Below are 16,131 nucleotides of genomic sequence, written 5' to 3'. Positions count from 1 at the left end.
ATGTCTCATATCATTCTTTAAATATAACTTGATGTTTTTGACAATCATAGCTCATGGAGGATGTTGAAGCCGGGTCCAGGCGTGTCAATCAAGCTTAACTTACCAGCGGTTCAAACAGCTTACAACTTCCGTACATCGGTTCCATCCAGTATGTCTTTTCTGGAAAGCCGCATCTAGAGAAATGCTAGAAGACATCTCAGGTAAGGAGCAGCATTTATATTACTTTTATTCTTGAATATGTTTTTGTATATTTGTAATTTTTTTGGAATTTATGAGGAGCTCATTTTCAATGAGAAGTATAGTTTTAACAAGTAAAAAATTCATCATTTATTCAAGAAAGATAGTCTGCAAAGATTAAGATAGTTGATTGAAAAATGATTTTAAATTTTTGATCACCGAAGGTAAAGAAAGTAAATTCAAAAATGATTCCAAATTGTGATTGAAAAATTGTTCTCAGTTATTGATCATCAAAAGCAAACAAGTTTTATTATTCTCTAGTTCATTTTTATAAAATCTTAAAATTTATTCATCAAAGTTATTCGAAAATGATTTCAAAAAGTGATCGAAAAATGATTTTCAGTTTTTGATCATTAAAAGTAATCTTATTTTATTATTTATTTTGTTCAACTGTATGAAAATTCAGTATTTATTAGCAAGGAGAAATCAAATTGTATTGATATGAAGGAAGGTTCAAAAATGTATCATCTAAATGCTGTGTGGGGCGTCACCCATATGGTCGCCAAGCCTAAAAATTACCCATTGGAAGAAGCTACAGGCCTGCCAAAATACTGCTTTCCGAATCGCCACGGGCTGTCTTCTTATGTCCCCAGAACACCATCTACATAATGAGGCGAGAATACTCCCCATCAGGGAGAGAAATGAGATGGTAACCAAACAGTTCCTGTTGAATACCCAGAAACCTGGGCATCCAAACAGACATCTGATTGATGAGCCAACACCGCCTAGGGGCTTAAGGAGTCATCTCCGTTAGCATTTTGAGGAAATACGGCACCTGAGAACCCAGCCGTATGAAGCAAAAAAACTTAAGCAGGTCCTTCGTGAACTCCACAAACAGGCGTCGCACCTTTATGTCAGGAATTGCCCGGTGAATCCAGTACTCAAAGAAAAGTACCCAAAACTTGTGGAAGAGGAACGCATACTCCCCAGGGAAACGCGTGTCACTCTTGCTCAACTTCGTTCTGGATACTGTAACAGGTTAAACTCTTACCTATCCAGAATCAACCCCGACATACAAAATGTATGCCCCGCTTGCAATGTGTCCCCACATGACACCAACCATCTCTGTAATTGTAATGTGGAACCAACGCCTCTAACACCCCTTTCATTATGGTCCACCCCTGTTGAAACAGCAAGTTTCCTTGGACGCCCGTTAGAGGATATTGATGACAATTTGTGATCGGTCTCGGCTGTTAGGTGGGGAGAAGCACTGCTACAACAACAACAACATGTAAGTAATCAGTTCTGTCCACAAAGCGGCCATGCTTATGGAAAAGTAATATTGATTGTAATTGATTCTGTATTGTATACTGAATTCGAAGGGTTGGATTGCGTAAGCCATACTTTCGCCGCTAGGTAGTTGAGAGGATTTTGGCTGTTGGTGAGTGTCCTTATCACCACAACAACAACTGGCAAACCCGTGGCGTTGGCAATATCTGTAAACTTATGAACGTTTTAGCCCTCTAACGACCAATTAAAAGTTCATTTTAATTACAATATTAAACTTTATTGTTTTTTCTATATTCTTACAACAATTTCAATATTATATGCTTAATATTTAGTAACAATTTTCATTGACATTGCAACAACTTATGGACAATAATTCATCATAAAAATTCGTATTAGATGGCATTTAGAGTTTTCTGTTTTACATAATATGTATGTATATATAACTTAAATAAGCTCAACAACTGTTTAGTATATAGGATTGTAGAATTGGTTATTTTAAACTTAACTATTGAATAAAAAAACAGAAATTTACAACAAAGCAAAATGTGAAACCAAAAGATTTTAAGAAAAGTATAAGCAAATTACTAGATATAGAAATCTTGTGCCTACTATACCTGTATGTATGTATATATGATTATTAAGAATCTTAAATGAGTATATTATAAGAAAGGAACTAAGTATAATAAAAATAGCTAAAAAGCAATCCAACTATGGCATTATCAGTTATTGTTGCCACAAATATATGATATTAATATATACACTGCCTCTATTGCGTTGGCGAAAATTCGGTAGGAGCTAAAATGCGCGTATGCATATCTTTGATAAGTGGCACTGTATAGGCGACACACTCATCCCAACCGGGGGAACGCCATGCGGCTTCTCGTGTCTCCTTGCGGTCCAATAAAGACTTGTAGCCTTAAGTGACGAATATAATTAAAAGTAAACACAGATATAATAAATAAAATAGATAATTAAAAACTTACACCAAATGTGATGTACATTGTAAAGACGTCCGACTTGTGAGAAGAAACCGGCAAAAGCTTCGTTGTTATGTTTGCGGAAGTTAATGGCACGCGCCCAGTTGTTGCCCCATTCAATCATGGTGCCGGGCTTTAAACGATATGATCTGTAGACAAAAAAAAAAAATCGAAAAATATATGCCAAAATATATTAGATAATTTTGTTCAAAATTTCAAATTTAAAGACACTGTAATGAGTAAAGATTCAGGGAGCTCATATGTTTTAAGTACAGAGTTCGAAACACTTCAATAATAAAATTTAGAAAATATTTTTCAGTAGTGACTCATTGTAGGCACATGATACATAAATATTGAAATAATTATTTATGTACGTACTCTGCTGTTTGATTTCAAATCCAAAAACGTTTTCGAACACACGTTTTTTTTATACCTTTCATGAAAATGAAATGGTATATTAATTTCGTCACGAATCCCAAAATTGTATGTCCTTAAAGGAAAATAGATAGACCCACCATTAAATATACCGAAATAATCAGGATGAAGAGCTGAGTTGTCTATTCGTCCGTCTGTCTGTTTGTATGCAAACTAGTCTGTCAATTTTGGAGATATCTTGGGATATCAGAAAAAGAGGATTTTTTTCATATTGTGATGAATATTAGCATCACTACATAATTGATTCACATCACTTATCTGATACTAAGTAAATAAAGGCACAACAACAATAAAGTAAGCTGCCACTATTGTGTACATCAAACCAATCATCATTTACTCACATACATGCAAGGCAGCAGAGAGATACTCACAAACACAGTTTAGCGATTCGAAAGTTAGCAGAAGGTTGCAAATAAGCGGAATTTCCCTAAATTCGTTACAATATCTTCCTCAATTTATCAGATTGAAGCTTCAAAGCATATGGCTTTCGTATATTGCAAATATTGTTGTCTGAAAAAATTTATGAGATCGGTCATATATATAGCATACATCCCCCACAACCGATTTTTCAGTTAATAAACTTTTCGTAGTTTCTGCCCCATTTTAATAGCTGGAAGCTTCAAATTTCAATGAATGCTTACGTATATAGCACATATTGTTGTGTGAAAAAATCATAGAGATCGGTGGTATATATATTATATACCCCATGTAAACTGTCATTTTTGCCCCTTTTTAACGGCCAGAAGCTTCATATTTCATCAAATACTTACGTTTACGTCATATATTGTTGAAATACGTGATTCGTAGTCATAGTTTTTACATGCAGACCACAAAAAAGGTGAAACTTTGCATCCTCACACAAAGTACCTACCTTTTTTTTAATTTTATATTTATCTTAAATATCATTTAGGTATGTACATCTGTTCACTATATATTTCTTATCTTATACAGCCGATTATTTGGAGGTTACGAATGGGATAAGATTATTGTTCAGCCTCATTCATGAAAGGTATTAAGTCTTCGGCACAGTAGACACCGAGGACAGTCCCGTCCTTAACTTGTTTGTATTTGCGATTAAACCCAAAGATATGATTCGCGAGTTTCCCATACTACTTTACCTGTTTAGATTCCAAATTCATAATTTCAACTCACCGCATTTCGTAAATATGTTTGCCTGGACGAAATTCAATTTCTGGCCAATAACTGAATCTTAAGAGATATTGTAAATGACGCGAACGTAAAAATTTAGCGCGCTCATTCATAAGACTCACGTACTCCTACAAAATTTAAAACTAAATTACATATTCCCAAGAAGAGCAGTGTGCTATAATTCGTACACACCTCATCATGCCACAAATCTTCTTTGGCTATGTCAATCTTTTCAAAACCGCCAGTGTATTTCCATAAATGCAAACACTGATCCATATCGCCAACATGCACGGTCCATGATGCAACCAAATTGCAAGATAAATTTCCCTTTTTTTCGTTTACTAATTGAACCGACGATTTGCTGGAATGGAACCGAATTTATAAAATTTGCGGTTGAAGAAAATAACAAACGTTAAACTCACTAGTTTTTCAAATAATCCTCCATAAAACCAGGTCGTACATTGTGCGTGTGTAAGGCATAAATGATTTCCTTATCACTGAGCATGCGACTGTGTGATTCTTTAGTTGGCTCAATTTTGCGCACCAACAACTTGGAAAACCATGAATCGGCCTCGTTGAGTGGTGCTGCGGTAGCTATGGAGCTGTTTAAAACGGAAAAGAGGTTTAAGGTAATGAATTACAAATAAAACGAAAATAGAAGTGGACATTTTAATTTAAGCTCTAACGTTGTTGTTGTTGTTGTAGCAGTGCTTCGCTCTAATCTTATTCATATTCGTTCTTTAAGAAAACTTCAGTGAATTTTGTAATTGGAACTGTACAAATGCGTCTCAAAACCGTTTTCGAAGAATTCGAAAAAATTTAACAAAATTTCGACCTCCTTATTTAGAATTTGAAATTCAAAAAATATGTAAGTTTTTGGGTATGCATTTTTGTAGCCCATTTAATTTCAGTCAAACAAAACAGAAATTATAGGTGTCTAAAAATTCGCATTGGTTTTTGGCAATTTTTTCCCGAATGGAAAATAAGAATATATAACATAATGTAACGAATTTACTGTAATTCCTCTTATTTGCAACCTTCTACTAACGTTCGAATCACTAAACTGTTGAATAAATAACTCCACTATTCAATAATGCAAAATGGCCTTTATTAAAGTACTTCACAATAACACTTATACTTCGCAACTGATAGCTTGCTTAGGTTAGGTTGAACTGGCCGGTCCATGAGAACCTCACATAGACTGAATAAGTCCGTAATGTTACCAGAAGTTTGTTTTAACGACCAAGCTGAAAAACCCTATCAAAAACCAGGACATATGTTATAAAATAACTCCGTCCTCTTGGCAAATACTAGTAGCTTCCTAGGATTTAAGCCATTGGCTGCTTCTAGATTTGACAGCTGTATCACTCCCAATAGCTGGAGTCTTAGCCTGGCAAGCGCACGGCAAGATCACAGAACGTGCTCGATCGTTTCCTCCTCCAGCCCGCACTTTCTACATCTGCTATCACTGACCAAGCCTAATTTAAAGGCATGTGACGCCAGAAGGCAGTGTACAGTCAGAATACCCGTCATGAGTCTGCAGTCCTCTCTTTTTAATGATAGAAGCAACTTTGTTAGTCTAAGGTTGTAAGACCTGCACGTAATCTCCGACACTTTACAGCCCGCGCTTGAACCCACGCATTTCCTGCTTGGTCGATCATGTGCACCTCTCGCCTTCGCTTAATTTTGCCCAGTCTAATTGGGACGTCTACGGAGCAAGCGTCAAGGGATGCGCCCTTTTGGCTAATTCATCCGCTTTTTTATTCCCATCTATTCCCATATGCCCTGGGACCCAATATAGATGTATGCTTCTCCCTGTCCCGATTCTCTTCAGGGACTGCTTACACTCTAACACGCATTTAGATGCTGTGGTATGCGAGATTATTGCCTTAATTGCTGCTTGACTGTCAATATAAAAGTTAACACGATTGCAGCTTGGGCTATTTTCTTCTAAGGTTTCTACTGCTTTGGTTACGGCTACTATTTCCGCTTGGAAAACGCTACAGTAATCCGGCAGCCTGTAGGATCTGTTTATTTCCGGATCAGCACAGTATACCACAGGGTTGCGTGATTCTAAATAATTTTTGATTTAAAATTCAACGTCAAATCAAAGATAATTTGTATTTTTTATTTGATTCGGCATCCAAATAAAAATATTTTTTATTTGTTATTTGATTCTTCAGACGAATCAAAGATACTTTTTATTTACTCGGCTTTTTATTTGCTATTTGGTTCTTTAGGGAAATCAAAGACAGTTTTTGTTTCCGATTTGGGTCGCTATCTAAATGAAAGATACCTTACGCTTCTTACTTGATACACATCCTTGCTTTGTCCATCCTTAAAGGTGTGACTTACTCCGATCAAATTTTGAAATGATGAAAATGTATCATATATTCCTGCAGCTTTTTGGGACTACGTCGGCACCGTTTCGATACCCCATCAGAACCAATTCGGAACAACTTTCGGGTCGCTCTGGATTATTTTGAGGATTATTTTGAGACGGCTTCAGAATCATTTGGAGACTATATCGAATAAAAAGTTATAAGTTTGGGTTTTACTTTCTTGGGAAGCGTATAAAATAATTGTCTACTACTTCTTATTCTGTCCCCTCACAGTGCTTTCAACTGACACTTTAAACATTACGATGTCTTTAGAAATGGCAAAATGCCCATTTGCAGACCCTAATCCGAGTTTAATTTCTTTCTTCCGCTTATATCTTTACATTACGCTTACATTAGGATTCCCCCATATAAAGCATATGCACCTTTAATATGCATTTAACAAAATAAACTTGTTCATAGTATACTGTATTGAGGTGAATAAATAACGTCTAGAGTGCTTTGTATACTACAATATATAGTATATATATGTAAAAAAATTCATAAAATCTGTGCTATCGTTAATTTAAGGCGCGCAATATAAAACTAACTTCAGAATGGAGGATGAGAACTTCGCAGACTTTTCAGGAGAAGACATTTTTGATCCTGATTATATTCCAGCAGAGCAAAGGAGAGAAACCACAGATGAGTCAGATTCAAATTTTTTGCGTGAGGAAGCTGAAGCATCTAAAGCGTAGATCGTGCATCAGCTTCAAGCTGTGCTGGTGCATCAAAAAATCGGACGTGGATATACTGGGCGGCAACGAAGGAGACGTAATAAATGCCTGCAATAAGACATCATACTTGGACGGAAGGTTCTTTAAAATAGATTTGGAGTTGAGGAAGGGTAATGCACTTACTGCAATATGCACAACTTGCGGAGTGGCTTGTAAAGGGAAAATAGGATCTTCTTCAAATTTTATACGTCACTTAAAGGTAACTCTTTATTTTAATTAACAATATTTTAGGTTTTTTATTTAAAGGAGTTAAAAAAGGCAAACTTTTGAGTGGGTTAAAATAGCATCGCAAGTTCCGTTATAGTCTTGCGTCTGATTTCTACTTAGAACATCAATGTGTTTTGTTATTAAGACGTCAGCTGGGCTGATACCCGCATCGATTTATACCGATTAGATGGGCGCAAAATCAGATCCAGGTTCGACTTGGCGCACTGCATTATTGAGGATTAGCAGTATAATGACTGTCATGTGTTGACTTGTAGAAAAAAGCAATGCGGACTTACTTTGTGCCTAGACGCTGGATTGTTGGACAATTTTATATTGCTCATGAGGAAGTATGTGAGAAAGAGTTACAATACACACCATTGTGAATCAAAGTAAGTGTGATATCTTCTGCATAGACGTCAAAATTCAAAAGTGATTGGATCACCTGATTTGTAATTTGCTATCGCTGTCTCATTCTGTATCTCTTTCTATCACCCGCTGAGGATAGCCGGCCCTATGCGCCGCCATATTGAAAACCCTGTCAAAACGCTAAAAATTAGCCATATTGAACATCCTGTCAGGCAGTTGACGGATAAGATATCACACTTGTTTTTATCCACAATGATACACACTTCTCCAAGGGTTTACGCTGGATTATGGTGACGTCTGTTTGGAAAGAGAATTCATGTCAATGACATTAATTCCAAACCCGGAAGAGAACTAATGTTACCTGACTTTTGTACGCTTTGTAATTATAATTTTTAATTCCAAATTTAATTTTGTATTATTATTTATAAGATGAAACATTTTCTATTCGCATTTTATTTATAAGGTAAAACATTTTATTTACCATAAAACATCTGCTAGAGAAAACACGAAACCCCGTTGTTGTTGTTGTTGTTGTAGCAATGATTCGCCCCACCTAACAGCCGCAACCGATCACAAATTGTCATCAATATCCTCTAACGGGAGTCCACGGAAACTTGCTGTTTCAACAGGGGTGGACCATAAGGAAAGGGGTGTTAGAGGCGTTGGTTCCACATTACAATGAGATGGTTGGTGTCATGTGGGGACACATTGCAAGCGGGGCATACATTTTGTATGTCGGGGTTGATTCTGGATAGGTAAGAGTTTAACCTGTTACAGTATCCAGAACGAAGTTGCAAGAGTGACACGCGTTTCCCTGGGGAGTATGCGTTCCTCTTCCGCGAGTTTTGGATACTTTTCTTTGAGTACTGGATTCACCGGGCAATTCCCGGCATAAAGGTCCGACGCCTGTTTATGGAGTTCACCAAGGACCTGCTTGTATTTTTTCGCTTCATACGGCTGGGTTCTCAGGTGCCGTATTTCCTCAAAATGCTTACGGAGATGACTCCTTAAGCCCCTAGGCGGTGCTGGTTCATCAATCAGATGTCTGTTGGGATGCTCAGGTTTCTGGGTATTCAACAGGAACTGTTTGGTCAGCATCTCATTTCTCTCCCTGATGGGGAGTATTCTCGCCTCATTATGCAGATGGTGTTCTGGGGACATAAGGAGACAGCCCAGGCAGTATTTTGGCAGGCCTGTAGCTTCTTCCAGAGGGTAATTTTTAGGTTTGGCGACCATATGGGTGACGCGTAGCACGTAATCGGCTGGCTAATTGCTTTGTATGTAGTCATGAGCGTTTCTTTATCTTTTCCCCAGGTACTGCCAGCGAGGGATTTGAGGATTTTGTTACGGCTCTGAATTCTCGGAACAATTGGGCTGCGTGCTCACCAAAATGTAGATCCTGATCAAATGTCACACTCAAGATTTTGTGGTGTAGGACAGTCGGTGGCGTAGTGCCATCGACGTGAATGTTCAAAATGGTCGACATTTGGGACGTCCATGTTGTAAATAAGGTCGCGGAAGATTTAGTCGGTGATAATGCCAGGTTTCGCGAGGCGAAAAAACAGGAGAGACAGGGAGGTAGCCGTTTATTTTATTGCATAGCTCATCGATCTTTGGGCCTGGGCCTGCAGGCATTATTGTGCAGTCATCGGCGTAGGAAACGATTGTGACTCCTTCCGGTGGTGAAGGTAGCTTAGATATGTAGAAATTAAACAGAAGTGGGGATAGGACACCACCCTGTGGCACCCCTTGTTTAATTCTCCTTGGTTTTGATATTTCGTTTCTAAATTGCACCGATGCCTGCCGACCACCCATATAATTTGCGGTCCACCTTTTAAGACATGGGGGAAGGGTAGACCCTTCCAGGTCTTGCAGTAACGAGCCATAGTTGACCGTATCAAAAGCTTTTGATAGGTCTAGCGCTACGAGTACTGTTCTATGGTGGGGGTATTGATTTAAACCGCAATTTATCTGGGTGCTGATGACATTTAGCACGGTGGTAGTGCTATGGAGTTTTCTAAAGCCATGCTGATAAGAGGCTAGCTGCAAATTTGCTTGGAAATAAGGGAGCAAAATGGCTTCAAGCGTCTTTGCTACTGGCGATAGGAGAGATATCGGACGATACGACTCTCCTATGTTAGCTGGTTTCCCAGGCTTTAGTAGCGGGACCATCTTGGCCATTTTCCATTTCTCGGGTATGACAAAGGTGGAAAGAGACAGGTTGAAGACATGCGCTAAATATTTGAAACCCCCTTTCCCTAGGCTTTTAAGCATCGGCATTGCTATGCCGTCTGGGCCCACTGCTTTGGATTGTTTAGCGCGACCAATGGCGTCCTCAACCTCTTTAGCGGTGATAGCGATTGGTGACGCGCTGAATTTGTGTTTATGTGCGTGTCTATTGGCCCTCCGTCTATCTTTGTCGACCGTAGAATGCATTATATATTGTCGGCAGAAAGCGCTCGCGCATTTTTTCGCATCCGACAGCACTTTGTCGCCAAAGGCGAGGGAAACTTTGTCTTTGTACTTAGTCGGATTCGATAGGGACTTTACGGTGGACCAAAGTTTACCCACACCGGTAGAGAGGTTACAACCTCTTAGGTGCTCCTCCCATTTCGCCCGCTTGTGTTCGTCCACAAGCAATCTGATGCGTTGGTTTATATCCTTTATTTGGGGGTCGCCTGGATCAAGCTGTCTTATAAAGCCACGTCCTCTCGCTAAGTTTGCGGCCTCCGCCGGGAAGTGGGGCCGGATTTCGGGAATTCTCCGGGCGGGAATGAAACGTGCCGAGGCGGATTCAATGACCTTACGGAACGCACGCTCTCCTTGGCGGGCATCAGTCGGGATAGGGAGGGCAGCAAAGAGGTTGTCTGTAAAAGATTTATATTCTTCCCACTTTCCTTTTTTGAAGTTTATGAAAGTGTGTTTTTCGGTGACGATGAAGTCGGCGGTACGCTGGAGCGAAATAAGTATAGGCAGGTGGTCGGATGCCAATGATACCATCGGCTGCCAGTTGACGCAGTTTACGAGTTCTGCGCTCACGATTGAGATATCTGGCGAACTGTGACAGCTTCCTACCATACGTGTGGGGGCGTCTCCGTTTACTGTGCAGAACGTCGTTTCTTCTATTTGATCCGCCAACATCTCACCCCTACTGTCCGCCCGCAAGTTTGAGTGCCATAGATCGCGATGGGCATTGCAATCGCCTAAGATGATGCGATTGTTGCCAGTGAGTAAGGCTCTGATATTAGGGCGGTATCCACTGGGGAACAGGTGGCAGGAGGGATGTAGATGTTGATGATTTCTAGGTTTGCATCGCCTGACCGGACAGATAGGCCTTGACGTTCTAAGACATTGTCCCTGCGGTCGATGCCAGGATCAAATATATAATATTGCATAGAGTGGTGTATGATAAACGCGAGGCCGCCTCCATTTCCGCTCTCGCGGTCTTTCCTGTGGACATTATACCCAGAGCAGGTCTGCAATGCAGATCTTGCTGTGAGTTTAGTCTCTTGAATCGCAGCAATGCGGATGTTGTGCCGCTTCATGAAATCGACTATCTCCGTAATCTTCCCAGTTAGTCCATTACAGTTTAACTGCAGAATTCTGAAGTGCATAAGGGGAGACGCCGCCACTCTGGGGGTAAGTGACGGGTGACTACGCCTGGGTTGTGGAAGGCCAGGACGCAATTGCGGTTGTGGCCCTGGGACTGGGCGTCCTTGGGCAAGCATTGGGGTACCCGGAAGATTTGGGTTTGTGACCTGGCAACATGGCGCAATGAAACCCGTCGGGGGGCTGCCGTCACGGAGACCAGAATATCTAGGAAAGTGGCACCACCCAAGGCATGAGCTGCATTGGGCGGATGTCGCAAACATATATATTCTGTGCTGGCAAACGGTGCAAACGGAGGTAGGGACTAAGAGTCTGTTTCCCTGACCTTCCGCTGCCGGAAAAGAGGTGCGGGGGGGGGGGGGGGGAGAAGACGGGGCAGGGGCTGATGCTCAGCATTGCTACCGACTCTACTACGAAGGTAGTAGTTATGAGTGGTAGCAGCTGTTTGAGTTGTTGGCGCCGTGGGGCGCGAGCAGCAGCGGGTACTTGTTGTGGCTTGCTGAGCAGCGGGGCTGCTGGAAGGTAGTAGGGGGGGCGCGCTTGGGCGTAGACTACGGGGCACCCTTGGGCGTGAACAGCAAGGAGCCACAAAAGATTTATAAGTTACGTGGACGTCGGGTTTTGGGATCAAGCCCAGAACAACCTGTCCGATGCAACCATCCCTTACACGAGACACACTGAACAGAGTATGACCGTCCTAAAAAGATTCTTTTCCGGCAGATGCAGCAAAACCATTTCTCAGGACCGGGGTCAGGAGACGGACCCGGATTGGACTCGATGCCTTCCCGGAGTAAGAGAATATGGAGCAGTCCTGCTGCAAGGAGCTGCTGGGAGGATGACAATTTGTGGGAGAGACGCAACAAATTAAATGGGGTCACACTGAAATGACAGTCCTTGGTCGGGAAAAATCCCGAGTCGCTCCGGTACATAGAACAGACTGCCTTGGGAAGCGAACACGAAACCCTCATTCCTCATTCCTCAGTATGAATCATACAAGTCGTTGAAACGAAAATGACTAGCTGAAACCATTATTTTTCGAAGAGTAACTTGCAAATTTTCACAAGAAACTTTCGAACGAAACGTAGCAATTTTTATACAAGAAAACCAGCTTTCTTTTAGAATAGTTGAATATCAAGCTTTCCGCAAAATCTTTGATGGTGAGTTCATTGTACTGACTATCATACAATGATAAATATTGCGAATTATTATCTCAAAGATCTTGAAATAAGTCGCGGCAATGAACCCTTGAAGCATTTAACGCGACAATCAATCCGTAGAGCTGTTGAGGATATATGTGCCCAACAATTGGAAGATGTTCGAAACGCCTTAAACGCTGTAAGATATGTTTGTTTAACTGCAGCTATTTGGAGCAGCTCGAATCGTAGATTTTTTGGCCTTACAGCCCATTGGGTATAATGTTTTAAATATGTAAACAAAATTGATTTTGAAATAGGTTATTTGTTCTAAAAAAATATGCAGATTGATGAAATAACTTTGGAACGAAAATCTGCGGCTTTGGCCTGTACGCGATTTCCCGGGTCGGACTCCTTTGACAAAATGCGAGGATTAATAATGGAAATTTGCTGTTCCTTTGGTCTGAATCTTGAGAAAATTGTAGCCACTGTAACAGACAACGGCTCGAGCTTTGTTAAGGCGTTCAGGAGTTTGGAATTACTGACCCGAAAATTATAACGGAAGGTAAATTAAACTTGTTCGGAATCCGTGCAATAAGGGGGAAATACAAATTTCGAAACAGAAATTTCGAAATTTAAAATTTTTGCTTGATATCGAACAAATAGATATAGAAAAATGTCGAAAAATGCACATGTCTGCCATATTCTTATTACATTTTAAGAGATATTTGTAAAGATTAGTTGCACATTTTCTTGTGCTGTTGTATTTTCCATGATTTTGTTGTAAAGATACCAATTACGCAAGAACGTGTTTTCTGAAGAAATACTGTGAATAGCGTAACTGGTGTCGGACCCACACAGCGCTATTTTTTGATTTCGACATTTCGATAAATTTTAAATTTCTTAATGCTTCAAGCGTGCAAAAAGCCTTAAGGGCCTTTGCATTTCTACGTGCCGTTCAAAAGAAATAAGAAACGGAACAAAAAATTATGTAATTTTGAAATTAAAAAAGCACCCTAATGACTTTATAAATTTTTTCAGAACTAGGTCGTTCCCCTGCTCCCGATAATGCAGATGATGATAATACTGACGATTATGAAGAAGCAGAGTATGACTCAACTGTAGAGAATGTCACTTTATATACGCAGACTGAAGAACCGGAGATAACATTATCTCGACATTTACAATGTGCTAGCCATACTTTAAGTTTGATTGCAACAGCAGATACTGTTAAATCTATAGAAAAATCTCCGTTAAAAAATCTTCATTATGGAGTGATAAAAAAATGCGAAATTTTATGGAAAACTATGAAATATCCCAAAAAGTGAGAAGCCGTAAAGAATTATTTAGGATGCAGCTTGAAAAGACCAATTATTACGAGATGGAACTCTCTTTTTGATGCTTTAAAGCAGATTTATTCATTAAAAGAAAAAATTATAAATTATGAAATTAACCCGATTATAGAGGATATGCCACCATTTCAAGGCATGGACTTCGAGTACATTGGAGAGTACTTAGAATGGTACTTATTGTCCTCTAGCCCGAGCTATAGATATACTCCAAGCGGAAAAGGATTGCCATTACGGGTATTTGCTTAGTGTAAGGAAAAAGTGGCAGGCGATTTTAGATTCGGAAGGTATAAGCGTAAAAGTCAAAAATGTAATAGAGGAAGTAATGGATGCTCTTACCAAAAGATTTGGTAATTTTTTAAATATTAGTGACAGCAATGGAGAGTTTGCTGCAATTGCAGCTTTTTGTGACCCGAAATTCAAAATTTCTTAGCCTTCAGCACTAAACGCCGAAGGTCAAAACAATTTAAGAAAGTTGGCGAAAGATGTGGCAAGGTTGTTTGTAGTTAATGAAACAAACAGCGATCACCGAAAAAATCAAAAGGAAGATTTTTTTGATTTCGACAGCGATGTTGTCAATAATATACTTAATGAAGACTTTCCTTTGTTATTAACCCTTTCATTGGATTTGCCCAATATAATGGACACGTCTTCAAAAAATTGTAAAAATTACTTTGCTTCATATTTTTAGAATTTGCTTTATAGCAAGCCTTGAAATATAATGTTTTCAACGTAGTAATCGTTCATTTAAAGAAAAAGTGAAATTTTGCTAGTTTTATTAGCGGTTTTCTGGCGAGATGAAGCGTTTTTTTGTGTGTGTTGCGATTTTAAACGTTTTATCCCAAAAAGGTGGTTAAAATTTGTAACTTCTACATTCGATGGTTAATAAAACAGCAGAAACGTCCGGATTAATTGTCTTAATACTTTATTATTCAGTCATCAATCCAATAATGAACCGGAAGTCCACCATCTTCTCTTTCTTCCCTTTTATTTCCTTTACAGTGATGTAGTTTTGCTTATTCTATTAATTAGTTCCCATGGTTGCATTTATGATCTTAGAACTCGGCCAACCTGAAACTGTATCGACCTCGATACATTATCTTAATTTCTATTTTCACTGTCGTACATTTCTTAATCTGATACAATTCGCTGTTTGTGTTCAGAGTTACAGCTCGCACTGTATTGACCTTGATACATTATAACTTAATTTCTATCTTCACTATCATACATTTCTTAATCGAATACCTAATCTAAATCTAATACCTAATCAAATACAATTCACTATTTGTGTTCAGAGTTACAGCTCGGCCAATCTGACACTGTAATCGACCTCGATACAGTATAACTTAATTTCTAACAAATATTAGTCTGTGAAATATTTTCTTTGAAAATGGCTCACTAATGCCTTCAACTCATCAAATGTTTTGGCCGGTAACAGTAGATGTGCATTTGGCACTACATTGCCTATGCCGTCTATTATGAAATAGATGATTTCTGTTTCGCATATGTTTGCCCGTTTTCCTATTGCATGCATCAATAGAACGTAGCAATGTAATGACTCGCTCTTTTTGTCCCACTTGCGTCTTGCCAACATTTTATAAACTTCGTTCCTCTGTATCGGCACATCAAATTCCATCGTTAGGCCCTTTTTTAACTCGGCATAGCTTAACGCTTTGGTGGTGGTAAGGAAAACGTTGGCTGTTCCCACCAGGCAGCGACGAAGAGCCAGCAATTTAAATCGTTCGTCTACTCTTGAAGACTCCATTACTTCTTCGAAGTCTTGAAGAAAATGTCCCACCGTCACTGATATATCATCCCCACTGAACTTGGAAACAGCATGCTCTATATCGGCAAAATCCAGTCTACGTTGCTGTTGTACCCCAGTACTAGCTCTTAGCTCGTCGATTTCCTTCATTAATTTTAACATCTCAATACGTTTTCGTAGCGCCACCAGTTCGTCATCCACAGTATTAAATTAACTGTTGTTTGTATTTTTGTCATGGATGATTCCTGTACAAAGTGCAATAAATGTTTTTCCAAGTCGGATTATATTATTGTGCCGTGTAACGGCTTTTGCAAAAAAATATTTCATCGTGTTTGTTGCAAAAATATCTCTGATTATGATATTAGACTGATTAAATCTAATCGTCATTTGTTGTACGTGTGTGAGGAGTGTGTAGATATGCCGGATAAGCTCTGTAAAGCTCTTGATTCTGTGCTCACCGCTCAAAAGCTTGGTTTTGAGCTAATCACAAGTGCTATTGATAATAAATTCCTAAAGTTTTCTAAACAATTTGACTCGCTGAAGGAAGAACTAATCAATT

At 39.4% G+C, this 16,131-nt stretch overlaps 1 protein-coding gene across 4 annotated transcripts in view; it reads right to left on the bottom strand.

Annotated features, from left to right (window-relative positions):
• Window positions 1-1,722: 1,722 nt before the first annotated feature.
• Nipsnap (protein nipsnap) overlaps window positions 1,723-16,131 on the bottom strand; it is a 77,300-nt gene continuing 62,891 nt past the window's right edge. For all 4 annotated transcript variants that reach the window (XM_067781056.1, XM_067781055.1, XM_067781058.1 and 1 more), the window contains 5 exons: window positions 4,451-4,630; window positions 4,221-4,389; window positions 4,032-4,156; window positions 2,451-2,593; window positions 1,723-2,382 (listed from right to left, as the gene is read on the bottom strand). In XM_067781056.1, coding sequence (XP_067637157.1) covers window positions 2,234-2,382; window positions 2,451-2,593; window positions 4,032-4,156; window positions 4,221-4,389; window positions 4,451-4,630 — 766 coding nt within the window. In that variant the 3' untranslated portion in view covers window positions 1,723-2,233. The remainder of the gene's footprint in view (window positions 2,383-2,450; window positions 2,594-4,031; window positions 4,157-4,220; window positions 4,390-4,450; window positions 4,631-16,131) is intronic.

The sequence above is a fragment of the Eurosta solidaginis genome, chromosome 4, assembly GCF_040869045.1.
Source record: "Eurosta solidaginis isolate ZX-2024a chromosome 4, ASM4086904v1, whole genome shotgun sequence".
NCBI classification, from domain to species: domain Eukaryota; kingdom Metazoa; phylum Arthropoda; class Insecta; order Diptera; family Tephritidae; genus Eurosta; species Eurosta solidaginis.
Note: the sequence above shows the minus strand (reverse complement) of the source record. Positions and strands in the feature narration are given on the sequence as shown.